The sequence below is a fragment of the Humulus lupulus genome, chromosome 9, assembly GCF_963169125.1.
Source record: "Humulus lupulus chromosome 9, drHumLupu1.1, whole genome shotgun sequence".
In the NCBI taxonomy this organism is placed as follows: domain Eukaryota; kingdom Viridiplantae; phylum Streptophyta; class Magnoliopsida; order Rosales; family Cannabaceae; genus Humulus; species Humulus lupulus.
In genome coordinates this window covers 183254135-183273783 of record NC_084801.1, presented here as the reverse complement: position 1 = coordinate 183273783, position 19649 = coordinate 183254135, and the positions used below count along the sequence as shown (strand labels likewise).

Below are 19649 nucleotides of genomic sequence, written 5' to 3'. Positions count from 1 at the left end.
ATTGAAGCCAGTCATGTTCCAGATGCTTCAAACTGTGGGTCAGTTTAGTGGGATGCCAATAGAGGATCCTCACCTTCACCTTCGCTTGCTCATTGAAGTAAGTGACTCTTTCAAGCTGCCTGGAGTGACAGAGGATGCATTGAGACTAAAGTTGTTCCCATACTCCTTGAGAGACAGAGCCAGAGCTTGGTTGAACTCTTTGCCTTCTGATTCTGTGAGTACTTGGCAAGAGTTGGTTGAGCGGTTTTTGATGAAGTATTTTCCTCCCACTAGGAATGCAAAGCTTCGTAATGAGATTACTTCATTTCAGCAACTTGATGAAGAATCCTTATATGAGGCATGGGAGTGGTTTAAGGAGTTGCTGCGCAAATGCCCTCACCATGGCATTCCTCATTGCATCCAGATGGAGACCTTCTATAACGGTCTCAATGCTCATACTAGGATGGTGGTTGATGCTTCAGCGAACGGGGCTCTTCTTGCTAAGTCCTATAATGAGGCATATGAAATACTTGAGAGGATATCCAACAACAACTATCAGTGGCCCACTTCTAGATTGTCTACAGGTAAAAAGGTGGCTGGTATTCATGATGTAGATGCCATCACTTCTTTGGCGGCCCAAGTGTCTTCTATCTCTAATATGCTCAAGACAATGAATATGGGGATGAATCAATCAATGGGACAGCCTATGGGGACACAAATGGGGCAAATGGAGAGCATTTCGTGTGTGTATTGTGGTGAGGGTCATACTTTTGATAATTGTCCCTCTAATCTGGCAGCTGTATGTTATATGGGGAACCAAAATAGGAATGGTCCTTATTCTAATTCCTACAACCCATCATGGAGGCAACACCCCAATTTTTCATGGAGTAATCAAGGAGCTGGCCCTAGTAATCCTTCAATGCCTCCAAGACCAAATTTTCCACCGGGTTACCCCCCTCAAGCACCACAACAAAGACCACAACAATAGACAATGCAATCTAGATCTCTTGAGAGCATGTTGAAGGAATATATAGTGAAGAATGAAGCCATGATTCAGAGCCAAGCGGCTTCATTGAGGAACTTAGAAAACCAAGTTGGGCAACTAGCTAATGAGCTTAGAAATAGACCCCACGGTACACTGCCAAGTGATACCGAGAATCCAAGGAGTATGGGGAAGGAACATTGTAAAGCTGTCACTTTGAGGAGTGGAAAGGAGTTGGAGAAGGAAAAGACCGAGTCTGGGCATGAAGGTGAGCCCTCTTCAATCCAAATAAATGAGGAATTCCAAAAAGATGCTGAACTTCCTAGTGCACAAAAATCTGCCTCTGCCCAGGATACTGCAGGGATACCGCAACATTGTCAACCAACAATTGGGGATTGGTGAAGTCCGACCTACCACAGTGACTCTACAACTTGCAGATAGATCTCTTGCTTATCCAGATGGGAAGATTGAGGATGTCTTGGTAAAAGTTGATAAGTTCATTTTCCCAGTTGATTTCATTGTGTTGGATTATGAGGCAGACAGGGAGGTACCAATCATTCTAGGGAGGCCTTTTCTAGCTACTAGTAGAACTTTGATTGATGTGCAAAAGGGTGAACTTACTATGAGGGTTCAAAATGAGCAGGTGACTTTCAATGTTTTCAAGGCTATGAGATTTCCAGATGAGGTCGAAGAGTGTTTTGTGGTTTCAGTGGTAGATTCTTTGGCTTCAAAGGAATTAGAAAACAATTTTGATGATCCTCTAGAGAGACTCTTGATGTTTGATTCACATGCAGAGGATGAGGATGAATACTTGGCTTGGCTAGAAGCTAGCTCACAAGGATTGCATACAAGAAAGCATTTTGAATCTTTGGAGCTCTCTTCAAGGTCTTTCGCAGCCCCTAAACCATAAGTTGAAGAGCCTCTGGAGTTGGAATTAAAAGCTTTACCCTCACACTTAAGATATGCTTATTTGGGTAAGTCTTCCACCTTACCTGTGATTGTTTCAGCTGAGTTAAGTATGGAGCAAGAAGAAAAGTTGCTGGATGTATTGAGGAAGTTCAAGAAGGCCATTGGGTGGACCATTGCAGACATAAAGGGCATTAGTCCTTCTCTATGCATGCATAAGATTCTGTTAGAAAACAATGAAAAAGGGTCTATTGAAGGGCAAAGAAGGCTAAATCCTATCATGAAAGAAGTGGTGAAAAAGGAGATTATCAAGTGGCTCGATGCAGGTATTGTTTATCCCATCTCTGACAGCTCATGGGTCAGTCCTGTCTAGTGTGTACCAAAGAAAGGTGGGATTACAGTAGTGGAAAATGAAGACAATGAGCTGATTCCTACTAGAACCGTGACAGGGTGGCGAATTTGCATGGACTATAGAAAACTGAACAAGGCTACTCGAAAAGATCACTTCCCTCTTCCCTTCATTGATAATATGTTAGACAGACTTGCAGGAAGAGAGTATTATTGTTTTCTAGATGGATACTCTGGTTACAATCAGATTGCAATCGCTCCAGAGGTTCAGCACAAGACAACTTTCACTTGTCCCTATGGTACTTTCGCATTTCGAAGGATGCCTTTTGGTCTATGTAACGCACCTGCCACATTTCAGAGATGTATGATGGCTATTTTCACTGACATGGTGGAGCAGTTCCTAGAGGTATTCATGGATGACTTCTCTGTTTTCGGTGATTCATATGACGATTGCTTGAGCAACTTGGCCAAGGTTTTGCAAAGATGTGAAGAAACAAACCTTGTTCTTAATTGGGAAAAATGTCATTTCATGGTTGATGAAGGTATTGTTTTGGGCCACAAGATATCAAGGCAAGGAATTGAAGTTGACCGAGCTAAGATTGAAGTTATTGAGAAGCTCCCTCCACCTACTTCGGTAAAGCATATTAGAAGCTTTCTTGGGCATGCCGGGTTCTATAGGCGATTCATAAAAGATTTCTCCAAGGTCTCTAAGCCTCTCTGCAACCTATTGGAGAAAGAGGCGCCATTCCACTTTGATGAAGCATGTTTGAAAGCCTTTGAAGAGTTGAAAGAGAGATTGATTTCAGCACCAATAATTGTAGCTCCAGATTGGGACTTTCCTTTTGAATTAATGTGTGACGCTAGCGACTATGCAGTGGGAGTTGTTATGGGGGAGCGAAGAAGCAAGATATTTCACTCCATTTATTATGCTAGCCGCACTTTGACAGGTGCTCAACTTAATTATACAGTGACGGAAAAGGAACTCTTGGCTATTGTCTTTGCCTTTGACAAGTTTCGGGCTAATTTGGTGGGCACCAAGGTAATAGTATACACAGATCACTCCGCTATAAAGTACTTGATTGAGAAAAAGGATGCCAAGCCTCGTTTAATTAGATGGGTGCTTTTACTTCAAGAGTTTGATGTGGAAATTCAAGATAGGAAGGGAGTCGAGAATCGAGTGGCGGATCATTTGTCGAGAGTGGAAGGTGAAAAAGGATCCAGTGTTTTAGTGCCCATCAAAGAGACATTTCCAGATGAGCAATTGTTTGAGGTCAACCACTCTCATGTTGTTCCTTGGTTTGCGGATTTTGCTAATTACTTGGTTAGTGGATTGTTGCCTCCGGATTTGACAAGCCAACAAAAGAAGAAGTTTTTGCATGACGTGAGGCATTATTTTTGGGAGGAGCCATTCTTGTTCAAACAATGTGCCGACCACATGATTAGGAAGTGTGTTTCCGAGCAAGAGATGGAGGATATCCTGCATCATTGTCACTCTTCACCTTGTGGTGGTCATTTTGGGGGATCGCGAACCGCATCTAAGGTACTTCAATGTGGGTTCTTTTGGCCTTCCTTATTCAAAGATGCTCATGCTTTTGTGTTGAGGTGTGATCGATGCCAAAGGGTTGGTACTATTTCCAGAAGGAATGAGATGCCCTTAACTAATGTTCTTGAAGTTGAATTGTTCGATGTGTGGGGTATCAATTTTATGGGCCCTTTCCCTCCATCTTATGGCAACTTGTACATTTTGGTAGCTGTGGATTACGTTTCAAAATGGGTGGAAGCCATTGCCTCTCCCACTAATGATGCTAAAGTTGTCATGAGGTTCTTACAGAAGAATGTTTTCACTCGTTTTGGCACTCCAAGGGCAATCATTAGCGATGAGGGGACCCATTTTGTGAACAAAGTGTTGGCTAGCTTATTGGCTAAATATGATGTGAGGCACAAGATAGCTACTGCTTACCATCCCCAAACTAATGGGCAAGTTGAGTTGTCTAATAGAGAGATAAAAGGTGTCCTTGAGAAAGTGGTGAGTCCCAACCGCAAGGATTGGTCCAAGAGATTAGATGATGCATTGTGGGCTTATAGAACAGCTTTCAAGACACCATTGGGGATGTCACCATATCGGTTGGTATTTGGAAAAGCATGTCACCTGCCAGTGGAACTTGAGCACCGCGCTTATTGGGCTATTCAAACACTCAACATGGACTTGCAACTTGCAGGAGAAAAGAGAATGTTGCAGTTAAATGAATTGGAAGATATGCGATTATTCTCTTATGAAAATGCCAAACTTTACAAGGAGAAAACAAAAAGGTGGCATGACAAGCATATTCAGCCACGGGTGTTCGAAGAAGGCCAGCGAGTTTTGTTGTTTAACTCGCGTTTGAAACTATTCCCAGGCAAGCTCAAGTGAAGATGGTCGGGCCTATTCTTGGTGGTTAAGGGGCATCCTTATGGAGCAGTGGAATTGCGTGAAGAAGGCTCCGGAAGGGAATTGAAGGTTAATGGCCAAAGGATCAAGCATTATTGGGGAGGTGAGGTTGAGCGAAACAAGTGCTCAATCTCTTTGGAGGATCCTTGAAGAATATGTAAAAAATTGGGTTGCTGTGGAACTTTGAGATTTAATTGTAGAGCAACCCAAGTTTTATATAGATGTATATTATATATATATAAAAGAAAAAAAAAGAAAAAGGGAGAAGACAAGAAATATATGAAAAATATATATATGTATGTATATATTATATTTCTTTGGAACATCAGATTTTGATGATCCAATGTGCTTTTGGTTGCAGAAAAATGGAATTAAAAAAAAGGGGTTAAACAGTTTGAGTGATGTAGCATCATATTGGGCTTGCTCTCTGACTTGACTGTTGTTGCAGCAAAGTTCCATGATGTTGCAACATCAACATTTAGGTTGCTCTCTGACTTGCTGTTGCTGCAGCAAAGTTCCATGATGTTGCAACTTCAAAATTCAGCATGCTCTCTAACTTGACTGTTGCTGCAGCAAAGTTCCATGATGTTGCAACATCAGCATTAAAACAAAACACATTTTTGGTCTTGCTCTCTGACTTGACTTTGCTGCAGCAAAGTTCAATGATGTTGCAGCAAAGTTGTTAAAAGACACATAGAGTAAAAATTTGACCCATTCCATTTTTGAAACCCTAAGCCCATCATCTTCATCATCCCCTTATCTCTCTACACCCAGCCGCCACCCACACCTCCCAGCCGCCCCTAGCCCCTACGAACCCAGCCCATCTCCCAAACCTCACGGCCGCCATCTCCTCGCCATCCCCACACCCACGATCCCCACCACAACCGACCCCACAGCCGGCCCCGCCACCCACGACCCCACCTCACGAACCCACCAACCCAGACCCAAACCCACGACCCCGCCTCACGACTCCACCTAGCCCCCACTAACCCAAACGGCTTCACCACCCAGCGAGAACCCAACCCATTCAGCCCCGCCTCCTAAAACCCAAGCCCCAACCCACCCACAGCCCCCTCTTGTACACCACCGATACCCACCCATACCTCTACGCAAGTATTCACAACATCGCGATTTGGGCAGCTCCTTGTCTTCTCTTCCTTGGGGTCTCACGACAATTTTTCCACCACCCAGTGCATTCACCAGGGTGTCCTGCTCCTATAAGGTACTATATTACCCTTGTCTCGGCACTTTGGGCACCCCACCTATCTGTGGCTGTTGCACTTTTGGTTATTGCAAATTATGCCTCGCAGCAAACAAGTCGCCAATAGAAAGAAAAAAACTATGGCAGACGAACCACCTGTTGTTGCCAAGTTTATATCCCCGAGGGCTGCCGACAAATTCAGGAAACTTCTTGGGCGCGACATTTTGGTTTGAAAGAGCTTTCCCCACTGATGAAAACCCTGATTATGTGACCAATGTGCTTAGTAATCGAGGGTGGCTTAATTTTTGCACAATCCCTCGCGAGGCGGTTGTTCCTTGGATAAAAGAATTCTACGCCAACTTTGTCTCACAAAAATTGCGCCAAGTCACAGTCCGGGGCAAGCAGGTTAGTTACGCCCCTTAAGCCATCAATGCTGTTTTTGGGCTGCCCAATATCGAGGCGGCTGAGTATGGGGACGTTGCCCCTCAACAAAGTGAGGCAGACCTTGCCAGGATGTTGGCCGAAGTCACTTTGCCAGGTACCCAATGGAATGTTTCGCCAAAGTTTGGGGCTCACACTATATCTCGCACTTCCTTGACGACTCCTGCTCGTGTGTGGAATCATTTTATCAAGACCAATATGATACCCACCACTCACGATACCTCGGTCAGCAAGGATCGCGTCGTCCTCCTTTACAACATTCTGACTGGCCTCTCAATTGATGTAGGGGAGCTCAAAAGAATAACATGGCGTCAAAGCCAAACAACATAATTCATAACTCAGAACTAGAAAACTGACCTGTCATCCCTGGGGAGCTAGTCTCAGTCTCAGACTCTGATTGTCCTGGAACAAACACTCGAGTTGGAATTGAGCTGCCTATCCCCCTTTGTTCATCCTTTACCATGGGGAACCTCTTCACAATATGCCCAATCATGCCACAAGCAAAACATAACCTTGCTCGGCACTCTCCCAGATGATGCCTCTTGCACCGAGCGCACTCTGGGTAAGGCTTCCAGCCTTTCTTCTGGCTTGCTCCAATAAGTGGAGGTACCACTATCTGGGCTCCATGCTCTCCAGCACTCTGCTGCCCAACTACTATACTCTCAACAGCAAGAGCCTTCTCTACCACCTGAGCATAGGTAGAGACTTCATTCACTGGGGCAACTCTAATGCCCTGAGCTATTCCAGGATTCAACCCCTAGACAAATCTTTCCTTCCAAGCCATATCTATGGGTACCGTGTCTAAGGCAAACTTGGCCAACCCATCAAATTCAGTAGCATACTCGGTCACTGACGCATTACCCTGAACAAGGTTCAGAAACTCATTCATCTTGGTAGTCTTAGCTGCGTCACAATAATACTTCTCATTAAACAGCTGCCTAAATTCTTTCCAGTCCATCACAGCTGTATCTCGTGTCTGGCATACTACCTCCCACCATGTCCGGGCATCATCCCACAGTACACATGTAGCACAGATCACTCTATCATGACCTACTAGACCCATACTATCAAGAATGGAGCTGATCATACCCATCCATTGCTCAGCTCTGAATGGATCTAGGCCTCCCTCAAAGATTGGAGGATAAAACTTCAGGACTCTTCCACAGAGAAATTCCCATCTATTCTCAACCCTAGGCTGAGCTGAAACTGATGCCACCCCTTGCATAGCAAAGGAAGTGGTACCACCCAACAGACTCCGCTGTTGCTTCAAATACCTGATCTCTTCCTCATGCCTCTGCAATCTTAATTGCAAATCTATAAGCGTCTGCTAAACATTCAAAGATGCAGACGAAGAACTAATACCCTGGCTGTAACTCCCAGCCCCTGTATAGCTATCACCAGGCCTCATAATCTGCCTTGAATAAACTTGCTAATTCAATCTGCAGTCAATAACTTGAACCATTAATCATAATAAGCATATCAAGGGCTTTCCCCACGGGATAAATCTTACCACATCACAATCATAATCCACTTGCAGTGCTACAAACATGCCCATGGCATTCATACATTACTCATAATTCCTGCTCTTCCAACATTCACACCATGCCTCCAACCCCAGCATGCAAACAACACAATCATATATATATACTCACAGAGCAGGCAATCATATGATCACAGTCATATATACATATATATTCACGGAGCATATAATCATATAGTCAAGAGCCAGGCTCTATCAGAATCTCATGCTCCCTAATACAATGTGCAGGTAAAGCATTCACATTTTATTCAAACAGCTATGCACATAGCTACAGAAATATTTACCATTCCTTGAGTGAAGCTATCTTCAATGATGAGTGTACATGCCCAGCTTGTCTTTAGGAACCATAAACCTTGGCTCGCTCTGATACCAAGTTGTAACGCCCCAACTCCTGGGACCGTTACGGTGTGCCTTGTAAACAGTGCTAAACTCGCTAACCGAGTCATTTGGCCAAAATCGTGAACTAAGTATGATTAGCGGTTTAGGGATTAAAAACTTTGGTTAGGATGTAACGTTTCACTAGAACGTTTAATATATACATTGGGATCCCGAAAATATAATTTCAGAGTTCATTACAGAAAATATTTACAACAGGCCGTTCTAAGCGGCAAAACAGGGTTCAACCCTAGTTCCACTTTAAACCTCGGCCGTGGCGGACGAGCAGCTGCTTATGTATACGTCATCACCTAAGCTCTCCAACTCAAGGATGGTCTAGCTCCCTCTTGCCTTTACCTGCACCACATAGCACCCGTGAGCCGAAGCCCAACAAGAAAACATAACACTATACATAAACATTATCAAATGATTATCATTATAATCACACTGAGCGTAAAACTTTCAAACCAATGAGTGAACATCACATGATTCAAGAGGGAGAGTGGCTGCTAGATAAGCCACTAGCCTCCAAGCACTTATTTCATTCATCGACCCTTGGGGTCGGTCTGGCATTAATGCTCTTTGAGCCATTCAATGCTAATGGTCAATTAGATCTAATCTCCGTTGGCTTGCGTGAACCACGCTAAGACCGTTCCGACTAATAAATCAGCGCTATGTGACCAGTGTCCAGTATCACTACCGAACTTTACTAATAAGTCACAGCTTCACAGCTGATACCAACACCTTTGCTAATTCTGACTGACGAGTCAGTGCAACGTGACCAGTACCTAGTACCACTGCCGAACCTGACTAGTGAGTCACAACTTCACAGTTGATACTAGCACCTTTGCCAAATCTGACTAATTAGTCAGTACCATGCGCAAGTAAGCAATGCTGTCGATATGTATCATATGCCAGTTATCCGAGAATAGGGCATTCAGCATGCTTACTAAACAGTTGCTAGCATAATCATGATCATGCACAAACCCAGAGACTCAAGCTCTGGCCAATCTCATATTCATCATTCATGGCATGCCCTAATCATATGTTTCTCGTGCATCACATGCATCACACTTAATCATCCAGCATGCCTCAATAATAATCATATGCAAATGGGCAAGATTGCCAGACATTCATTATGCTATCAATGTTTACATTTAAACATCCAACATGCATCAAGAATAGCCATGCATGTCATACTCAATAACCAACCAACATGCATCATAATAGCCATGCATGTCATGCTCAATAATCAACCAACATGCATCCATAATAGCCATGCATGTCACGTATACACAGGGTGCCGTTTTCTTACCTTGGGTTCGAGCGAGAATTAATAAAAGAAACGACATTTGAGAACGATCAGCTTTTAGTCCTTTAGCGGTCACCTAGTCATAACCAAACATATAGGTTACCATTAATAAAAATGACCAACATAAGTTCCCAAACCAATATCTAGCCTCCGAGACATCAATCCACACTTAACCGAGTAGTAGGATCAACCTCGAGGCCTATGGCAAGCATCCCCAGGTCAAAAACCCTATTCTGGCCAAATCTGCCCTGATGGGCCACGGCTCACCCTCCTGACAGAGCCATTTTCACCTTTTAAGCCATCACAGGCCGCGGCACACCATAGACAGGCCGCGGCACATTACCCTGATCAGCCCAAAAACCAGCAACGCACCAACAAACTCCCCTGGGTTTTTCCTCTCAAACCAGTCCTTCAAATCAACTCAAAACCTCTTCCAAACACTCATTTAAACCTCCAAACATCACCCATAACTCACCCACATCAAAACCCAAGTTGAACATCAATTAAACTCCCATTAATTCCTAACTAACACATCAAAATCACAAGCTAAAACTTAATAGAAAGAAACAGGGTATAGCTCAAAACTCAGACTTAATTCCTTACCTCAAGCTCGGTTTTCAAACCCCTTCAATGGCTGAATCAAGTCCCTAACCCCAAACCTTGATTTTCCTAGCTTGTTCCTTCAAATTGGCTTCAAAATTCCAAAAGGAGAAATAAGAGAAATGGTGTACAAGTGAGGAGAGAGAGGAGGTTGATGTCTCTGTTTTGGCTCTGTTTCTACAGCCTTCCAAACCCCAAAGCTGATATAAATCCTTAAGGTCAAAAGACCATAATGCCCCTAGGCCAATTTAAAAGCTTCTAAACACTCCCAAGGGTAAATCCGTCATTTCCAACCTATACCGTTAATTATAATTAACGCTCTCCAATTCCCGCTAAGCTCAACATTCTCAAATACCAATAAATCACATCCCATTACCCTCTAATTCCCGGTAATGCTCTAATCATCAAAATGACCCCGAGACTCACCTCGAGCCCCGAACTAAATCCCGTTATGACTAGACCGAAAACTTGCATTCCCATGATCGTCTCATGTCGAATGGCTCGAACCAATCCACATATAATGTGGTAAAATTATAATTCACCCATATGCATAAAATTACACAATCACGCCCCCAGCGGCCAAATTACCAAAATGCCCTTGCATTTAAAATAAGAGCCCATATGCATGCATTCACCATCATATAATAATATAATTCACATAAACATGCATATAATCATTAAATATCATAATAAATCAATTATAGCCCTCCCAGCCTCCTAATCAAGGTCCTAAACCTTATTAGGAAATTTGGGACATTACACCCCTTAACCACCAAGAATGGGCCCGACCATCTTCACTTGAGCTTGCCTGGGAATAGTTTCAAACGCGAGTTAAACAACAAAACTCGCTGGCCTTCTTCGAACACCCGTGGCTGAATATGCTTGTCATGCCACCTTTTTGTTTTCTCCTTGTAAAGTTTGGCATTTTCATAAGAGAATAATCGCATCTCTTCCAATTCATTTAACTGCAACATTCTCTTTTCTCCTGCAAGTTGCAAGTCCATGTTGAGTGTTTGAATATCCCAATAAGCGCGGTGCTCAAGTTCCACTGGCAGGTGACATGCTTTTCCAAATACCAACCGATATGGTGACATCCCCAATGGTGTCTTGAAAGCTGTTCTATAAGCCCACAATGCATCATCTAATCTCTTGGACCAATCCTTGCGGTTGGGACTCACCACTTTCTCAAGGACACCTTTTATCTCTCTATTAGACAACTCAGCTTGCCCATTAGTTTGGGGATGGTAAGCAGTAGCTATCTTGTGCCTCACATCATATTTAGCCAATAAGCTAGCCAACACTTTGTTCACAAAATGGGTCCCCTCATCGCTAATGATTGCCCTTGGAGTGCCAAAACGAGTGAAAACATTCTTCTGTAAGAACCTCATGACAACTTTAGCATCATTAGTGGGAGAGGCAATGGCTTCCACCCATTTTGAAACGTAATCCACAGCTACCAAAATGTACAAGTTGCCATAAGATGGAGGGAAAGGGCCCATAAAATTGATACCCCACACATCGAACAATTCAACTTCAAGAACATTAGTTAAGGGCATCTCATTCCTTCTGGAAATAGTACCAACCCTTTGGCATCGATCACACCTCAACACAAAAGCATGAGCATCTTTGAATAAGGAAGGCCAAAAGAACCCACATTGAAGTACCTTAGATGCGGTTCGCGATCCCCCAAAATGACCACCACAAGGTGAAGAGTGACAATGATGCAGGATATCCTCCATCTCTTGCTCGGAAACACACTTCCTAATCATGTGGTCGGCACATTGTTTGAACAAGAATGGCTCCTCCCAAAAATAATGCCTCACGTCATGCAAAAACTTCTTCTTTTGTTGGCTTGTCAAATCCGGAGGCAACAATCCACTAACCAAGTAATTAGCAAAATCCGCAAACCAAGGAACAACATGAGAGTGGTTGACCTCAAACAATTGCTCATCTGGAAATGTCTCTTTGATGGGCACTAAAACACTGGATCCTTTTTCACCTTCCACTCTCGACAAATGATCCGCCACTCGATTCTCGACTCCCTTCCTATCTTGAATTTCCACATCAAACTCTTGAAGTAAAAGCACCCATCTAATTAAACGAGGCTTGGCATCCTTTTTCTCAATCAAGTACTTTATAGCGGAGTGATCTGTGTATACTATTACCTTGGTGCCCACCAAATTAGCCCGAAACTTGTCAAAGGCAAAGACAATAGCCAAGAGTTCCTTTTCCGTCACTGTATAATTAAGTTGAGCACCTGTCAAAGTGCGGCTAGCATAATAAATGGAGTGAAATATCTTGCTTCTTCGCTCCCCCATAACAACTCCCACTGCATAGTCGCTAGCGTCACACATTAATTCAAAAGGAAAGTCCCAATCTGGAGCTACAATTATTGGTGCTGAAATCAATCTCTCTTTCAACTCTTCAAAGGCTTTCAAACATGCTTCATCAAAGTGGAATGGCGCCTCTTTCTCCAATAGGTTGCAGAGAGGCTTAGAGACCTTGGAGAAATCTTTTATGAATCGCCTATAGAACCCGGCATGCCCAAGAAAGCTTCTAATATGCTTTACCGAAGTAGGTGGAGGGAGCTTCTCAATAACTTCAATCTTAGCTCGGTCAACTTCAATTCCTTGCCTTGATATCTTGTGGCCCAAAACAATACCTTCATCAACCATGAAATGACATTTTTCCCAATTAAGAACAAGGTTTGTTTCTTCACATCTTTGCAAAACCTTGGCCAAGTTGCTCAAGCAATCGTCATATGAATCACCGAAAACAGAGAAGTCATCCATGAATACCTCTAGGAACTGCTCCACCATGTCAGTGAAAATAGCCATCATACATCTCTGAAATGTGGCAGGTGCGTTACATAGACCAAAAGGCATCCTTCGAAATGCGAAAGTACCATAGGGACAAGTGAAAGTTGTCTTGTGCTGAACCTCTGGAGCGATTGCAATCTGATTGTAACCAGAGTATCCATCTAGAAAACAATAATACTCTCTTCCTGCAAGTCTGTCTAACATATTATCAATGAAGGGAAGAGGGAAGTGATCTTTTCGAGTAGCCTTGTTCAGTTTTCTATAGTCCATGCAAATTCGCCACCCTGTCACGGTTCTAGTAGGAATCAGCTCATTGTCTTCATTTTCCACTACTGTAATCCCACCTTTCTTTGGTACACACTAGACAGGACTGACCCATGAGCTGTCAGAGATGGGATAAACAATACCTGCATCGAGCCACTTGATAATCTCCTTTTTCACCACTTCTTTCATGATAGGATTTAGCCTTCTTTGCCCTTCAATAGACCCTTTTTCATTGTTTTCTAACAGAATCTTATGCATGCATAGAGAAGGACTAATGCCCTTTATGTCTGCAATGGTCCACCCAATGGCCTTCTTGAACTTCCTCAATACATCCAGCAACTTTTCTTCTTGCTCCATACTTAACTCAGCTGAAACAATCACAGGTAAGGTGGAAGACTTACCCAAATAAGCATATCTTAAGTGTGAGGGTAAAGCTTTTAATTCCAACTCCAGAGGCTCTTCAACTTATGGTTTAGGGGCTGCGAAAGACCTTGAAGAGAGCTCCAAAGATTCAAAATGCTTTCTTGTATGCAATCCTTGTGAGCTAGCTTCTAGCCAAGCCAAGTATTCATCCTCATCCTCTGCATGTGAATCAAACATCAAGAGTCTCTCTAGAGGATCATCAAAATTGTTTTCTAATTCCTTTGAAGCCAAAGAATCTACCACTGAAACCACAAAACACTCTTCGACCTCATCTGGAAATCTCATAGCCTTGAAAACATTGAAAGTCACCTGCTCATTTTGAACCCTCATAGTAAGTTCACCCTTTTGCACATCAATCAAAGTTCTACTAGTAGCTAGAAAAGGCCTCCCTAGAATGATTGGTACCTCCCTGTCTGCCTCATAATCAAACACAATGAAATCAACTGGGAAAATGAACTTATCAACTTTTACCAAGACATCCTCAATCTTCCCATCTGGATAAGCAAGAGATCTATCTGCAAGTTGTAGAGTCACTGTGGTAGGTCGGACTTCACCAATCCCCAATTGTCTATACACAGACATAGGCATCAGATTTATACTAGCACCCAAGTCACATAATGCCATGCCACAATAAGAATTACCAATGGTACATGGAATGGTGAAACTCCCAGGATCTTTCATCTTCGGTGGCAGCTTGTTTTGCAAGAATGAGCTACATTCCTTGGTAAGAGCCACTGTCTCAAATTCTCCTAACCTTCTCTTCCTTGTAAGAATATCTTTCATGAATTTTACATAGTTAGGCATTTGCTCAAGTGCCTCTACCAGTGGGATGTTGATATGCAACTGCTTCAACATATCTAGAAACTTCTTGAGTTGAGAATCCAACTTTTGCTTCTGAAAACGTTGAGGAAATGGAGGTGGCTTCTTTGAAATTGAGCTTGTTGGTTGACAATGCTGCGGTATCCCTGCAGTATCCTGGGCAGAGGCAGATTTTTGTGCACTAGGAAGTTCAGCATCTTTTTGGAATTCCTCATTTATTTGGATTGAAGAGGGCTCACCCTCATGCCCAGACTCGGTCTTTTCCTTCTCCAACTCCTTTCTACTCCTCAAAGTGACAGCTTTACAATGTTCCTTCCCCATACTCCTTGGATTCTCGGTATCACTTGGCAGTGTACCGTGGGGTCTATTTCTAAGCTCATTAGCTAGTTGCCCAACTTGGTTTTCTAAGTTCCTCAATGAAGCCGCTTGGCTCTGAATCATGGCTTCATTCTTCACTATATATTCCTTCAACATGCTCTCAAGAGATCTAGATTGCATTGTCTATTGTTGTGGTCTTTGTTGTGGTGCTTGAGGGGGGTAACCCGGTGGAAAATTTGGTCTTGGAGGCATTGAAGGATTACTAGGGCCAGCTCCTTGATTACTCCATGAAAAATTGGGGTGTTGCCTCCATGATGGGTTGTAGGAATTAGAATAAGGACCATTCCTATTTTGGTTCCCCATATAACATACAGCTGCCAGATTAGAGGGACAATTATCAAAAGTATGACCCTCACCACAATACACACACGAAATGCTCTCCATTTGCCCCATTTGTGTCCCCATAGGCTGTCCCATTGATTGATTCATCCCCATATTCATTGTCTTGAGCATATTAGAGATAGAAGACACTTGGGCCGCCAAAGAAGTGATGGCATCTACATCATGAATACCAGCCACCTTTTTACCTGTAGACAATCTAGAAGTGGGCCACTGATAGTTGTTGTTGGATATCCTCTCAAGTATTTCATATGCCTCATTATAAGACTTAGCAAGAAGAGCCCCGTTCGCTGAAGCATCAACCACCATCCTAGTATTAGCATTGAGACCGTTATAGAAGGTCTCCATCTGGATGCAATGAGGAATGCCATGGTGAGGGCATTTGCGCAGCAACTCCTTAAACCACTCCCATGCCTCATATAAGGATTCTTCATCAAGTTGCTGAAATGAAGTAATCTCATTACGAAGCTTGGCATTCCTAGTGGGAGGTAAATACTTCATCAAAAACCGCTCAACCAACTCTTGCCAAGTACTCACAGAATCAGAAGGCAAAGAGTTCAACCAAGCTCTGGCTCTGTCTCTCAAGGAGTATGGGAACAACTTTAGTCTCAATGCATCCTCTGTCACTCCAGGCAGCTTGAAAGAGTCACTTACTTCAATGAGCAAGCGAAGGTGAAGGTGAGGATCCTCTATTGGCATCCCACTAAACTGACCCACAGTTTGAAGCATCTGGAACATGACTGGCTTCAATTCAAACTGGGCTGCCTGAATTTCTGGTCTGACGATGCCTGGATTGAGCTCATTGAAGAGGGGGAGAGCATATTGTCTGATAGCACGATCTCTGTCATCAGCTACAATAGTTGCACTTTGCCCATTCTTGGCAGCTACTCCCCCTTGAGCAACTCCTGCTGTATTTACTAGTGGATCATGAGCGACTGCTGGTAGAGGAGCTGCCATCTGGGCGGCTCCCTGTTGAGCCCCTTGCTCAGCACCCATCACTACTTCTTCCCTTTTTGACTTTTGTATTCTTCGCCTTCTTCTAAAACTGCGCTCGATTTCTAGATCAATGGGAAGTAGTTCAGGGTCTTGATTCTCGTTCATACACTGTATAAACCTGAAATTGCACGAGAATCACCCAAGTTAGCACAAAAGAAAGAAAAATTAAACCAAATTGCAAGATAATCAACTTTACAATAATTGACTTTAAGAATCCCCGGCAACGGCGCCAAAAACTTGTTGCGGATTTTCCTAAGTGTGTGCAAGTGTACACAATCGTTGAACAAGTAATATAATGAAAGTAATTTTTATCGTCTCCTCAAGGATTGCCAAAAAAATATTGTAAAAATAATCATCAAACAATTTGGGGTACAATTAACTATCCCTTTTTTTATGGCTTAATCAATTGAACTAAAGAACAAAAAGAACTAAACAAGAGAATTAATTTAGGCTTTAAACAATAAAGCTGGAAAATGACAAATTGTGATTACTATGATGATAAAAGTTAGGCATATCAAATCCCCCTAATTTGTAGTTTTGCCCTTGATGTTGCAACAAAGTTCATAGCAAAGTTCTCTTGTAACTAGGATTTCCAATTTAATGCACATGCCATTTTTCCAAATGCTCATGTTAAAATTCCATCAATTAGATTCACATATTCCTATGCTAATTTAATTTCAAGAACATAATTCCCAGCATCAATCCTTCAAGTTTGCAAGGTGAATAAAATATTCCTAAGTTATTCACTAATCAATAACAAAAGTATCAACATGCATCAATCAAGCATTTCCACTAATTTTCACCCTTCCGGAATTAAAACTAGCTTGTCTCTCACCTAAGTTGATCATTCTCAAGCAAGAGATTTGCACAATAAAAATAGCTCAATTGAACAAGAGAAAAATTTCATAAAACAGTCAACAAATTGGGGGCTATTGCAAATTAGGGTTCATCAATATCCATAACACAAACAATTTAAGTCATAGTACTCAAGTCACCACAATAAATATTCAACATTATCTCAAGAGTTCAAGGAAGAAAGAAAAAGAAAATAAAATTATATGAAAGTTGAGTTTAGAAAAACAAGCCAAATTGATAGAGATATTCTCTTCTTGTCTTCTAACTCTTAATCCTCTTCTTCTTCTAGCTTCCTTCTCCTTCCTCTTCTCTTCTTGATGATTCAGCTCAAAGAAATGCAGAGAAGTCCCCTTCAATGGAGTATGGGCGGCTGGTTCTTTTTTTCTTGGAGAAGAAGATTAATTCTTTTTGGGCTCACAAAGGGTATAAACCCTCCCCTTCTCTCTCTACACGTGGGGGACAACATCCTTTTCCTTTTCAGAATTTTGCAGCTCCTTTCCACCTCATCTAAGTACATGCCAAGTGTGCAGACTTTATGTTGTTGACTGCCCACACTTTGCTGCAGCAAAGTTGACTGATGTTGCAACAATTGCCAGAATTTCAGCTCCAATATGATTTCCTTACACATGCTTCACTAAGCTTTCCAAGCACCCTCTTGCTATGCCTTCAAAATAGATACCACCTTTTTAGAACAAAATTCCATTATTTTCCACAAGAGTTATCATTAAGTAAAACAAATTACACAAACAAAGTTAAGAGACAAAATGACTAAACCACACAATAACAGCAAAAACACTCTATTTCACGTAACTTTTTAAGTCCAAAAGCTAATTTAATAACTCTAAAATATAGAGTTATCACACCCCCAAACTTAATCCATTGCTCGCCCCGAGTGATGACTCTAAAAATAAAAGACAAGAAAAGAAACAAAGAAATCTAACTTAACACAAGACACACACGCAAAATAACAACTTAAGACGACATAACACACCACACAACTATAACAGACACAACCCACAACACAAAGACTCAAAATAAAACAAAACTAGGAATCAATTTGGAAATGGTCATATCAAGTGGAAATAGAACTCTCAAATCAGTGATTAAAAAGATAACTCAAGTGTATATGCAAGCCACGTTCCTCAAGTATTAAGCTGCTATCAAACCAAAAATCAAGTGTTTACCCTTAAAGTGTATACATAGCTCTTCCCAAACATTCTCAATTCTCCCTAAAGTAAATTAGATCTTGATCCTAAAGCCTAATTATTGTCTCCATAAGTTGGCTTAATAATTCCCTCTCCACTAATGTAGACAAACACTAACCAAGGATCAAAAGGTCTTTAACAAGCTTGTAGTGTAAGGCTTAGGTGCAGGTGGTTAAAATAAGTCATTTTAGGCTCAATTTCCTTTAAAAACACCTTAATTTTCCTAAGACCAAGTAAGAGCTCACAATCACTTCCCCAAAAGATTACCCCCCAAAGATCAAAGTCACGCTTGCCATTCTTCTTTATTGCTAACATAGACAGAAACAAGAAAAGGAAGAAAGGAAATGAGACATAATTATTATTTTATTTTTTGGTGAAGATGCTACACCCCCAAACTTACTTTCGACTTTATGGATAATTTGCAACTCTTTGATGATTTTTTTTTTCTTTTTTTTTTTTTATAAATATAAACATAGGGGATGCACTCTTTCTTTACAAATACACCCTTATATATATATATATCTAAATTTAAATACAACAATGGCAGTGACACAACATGAGATCCACTCCCCCCAAACTTAAATGAGATCCATACTAAAATACCATTCAATAAGGCACACTCCTCTCACCCTCTCTCATGATGCAACACTCAACATATATTCAAGAAAAATCAAGGTGCTCAAAAGGTATGGTGAATGGATATATATATAGTTGGGCTAGCATGTGGTGAAGAAAGAAAGGGAATCTAATAAGCTCAATGGGGTGACTAAGGATAAAATAGTATATAATGGTTGGCTAGAAAGGCTCAAACGGTCCAAAGATGGCCTAAATCATGTCCTTAGTTTGGTGTTGTCTAGAATTTCGCCTCAAGGGAACCACTAAGCAATTCTAGAAACTTAAGCTCTCCCAAAAATCTAGCTACTTTATGGGTTTAAGAAATTATTGGTCGAGCTATGCACACAAAATTGGGACACATTCTCATTATGGTTGAATTAGCATAAAAAACTTTAAGTATTAAAGGCTCGCTCATACACAAGGGTTGAAATTTTGTTTTCTGACATGTTATCATCGAGCTATTCCACATTTAAACACAACCAAATTGATTCCATTATAACTAGACTCAAGACTCAAGACTTCAAACAAAACACACCTAACAATACCTAAAACATAAGAGACATAAAAGGAAATAAAAATAAGCTAGCAGTTGTAAACAAAAAATGCATATTAAATGCTTAGCAGTCTTGCTTATCTGTGAATGGTACTGACTTATTAGTCAGAAACGACAATGGTATCGGTATTGATTGTGAAGTTGTGACTTATTAGTCAAGTTCGGCAGTAGTACTGAGCACTGGTCATATGGTATTGATTTATGAGTCAAGAACGGTATTAGCGTGTTTAATGCAAGCCGAAAAGATTAGATCTAATCGACATAAGCATTA

General features: G+C 41.7%; 1 protein-coding gene and 2 non-coding genes across 3 annotated transcripts; 1 reads left to right on the top strand and 2 right to left on the bottom strand.

Annotated features, from left to right (window-relative positions):
• Window positions 1-280: 280 nt before the first annotated feature.
• On the bottom strand, window positions 281-387 carry LOC133802681 (small nucleolar RNA R71). The gene has a single exon (XR_009877427.1). It is a non-coding gene; the product is annotated as a small nucleolar RNA R71 (small nucleolar RNA).
• A 13273-nt stretch (window positions 388-13660) lies between these two features.
• On the bottom strand, window positions 13661-14935 carry LOC133800415 (uncharacterized). The gene has a single exon (XM_062238372.1). It carries the CDS (start codon window positions 14933-14935, stop codon window positions 13661-13663), a length of 1275 nt encoding a protein of 424 aa, XP_062094356.1.
• Window positions 14936-15518: 583 nt separating this feature from the next.
• Window positions 15519-15625, top strand: LOC133802680 (small nucleolar RNA R71). Its single transcript, XR_009877426.1, has one exon. It is a non-coding gene; the product is annotated as a small nucleolar RNA R71 (small nucleolar RNA).
• Window positions 15626-19649: the final 4024 nt, after the last annotated feature.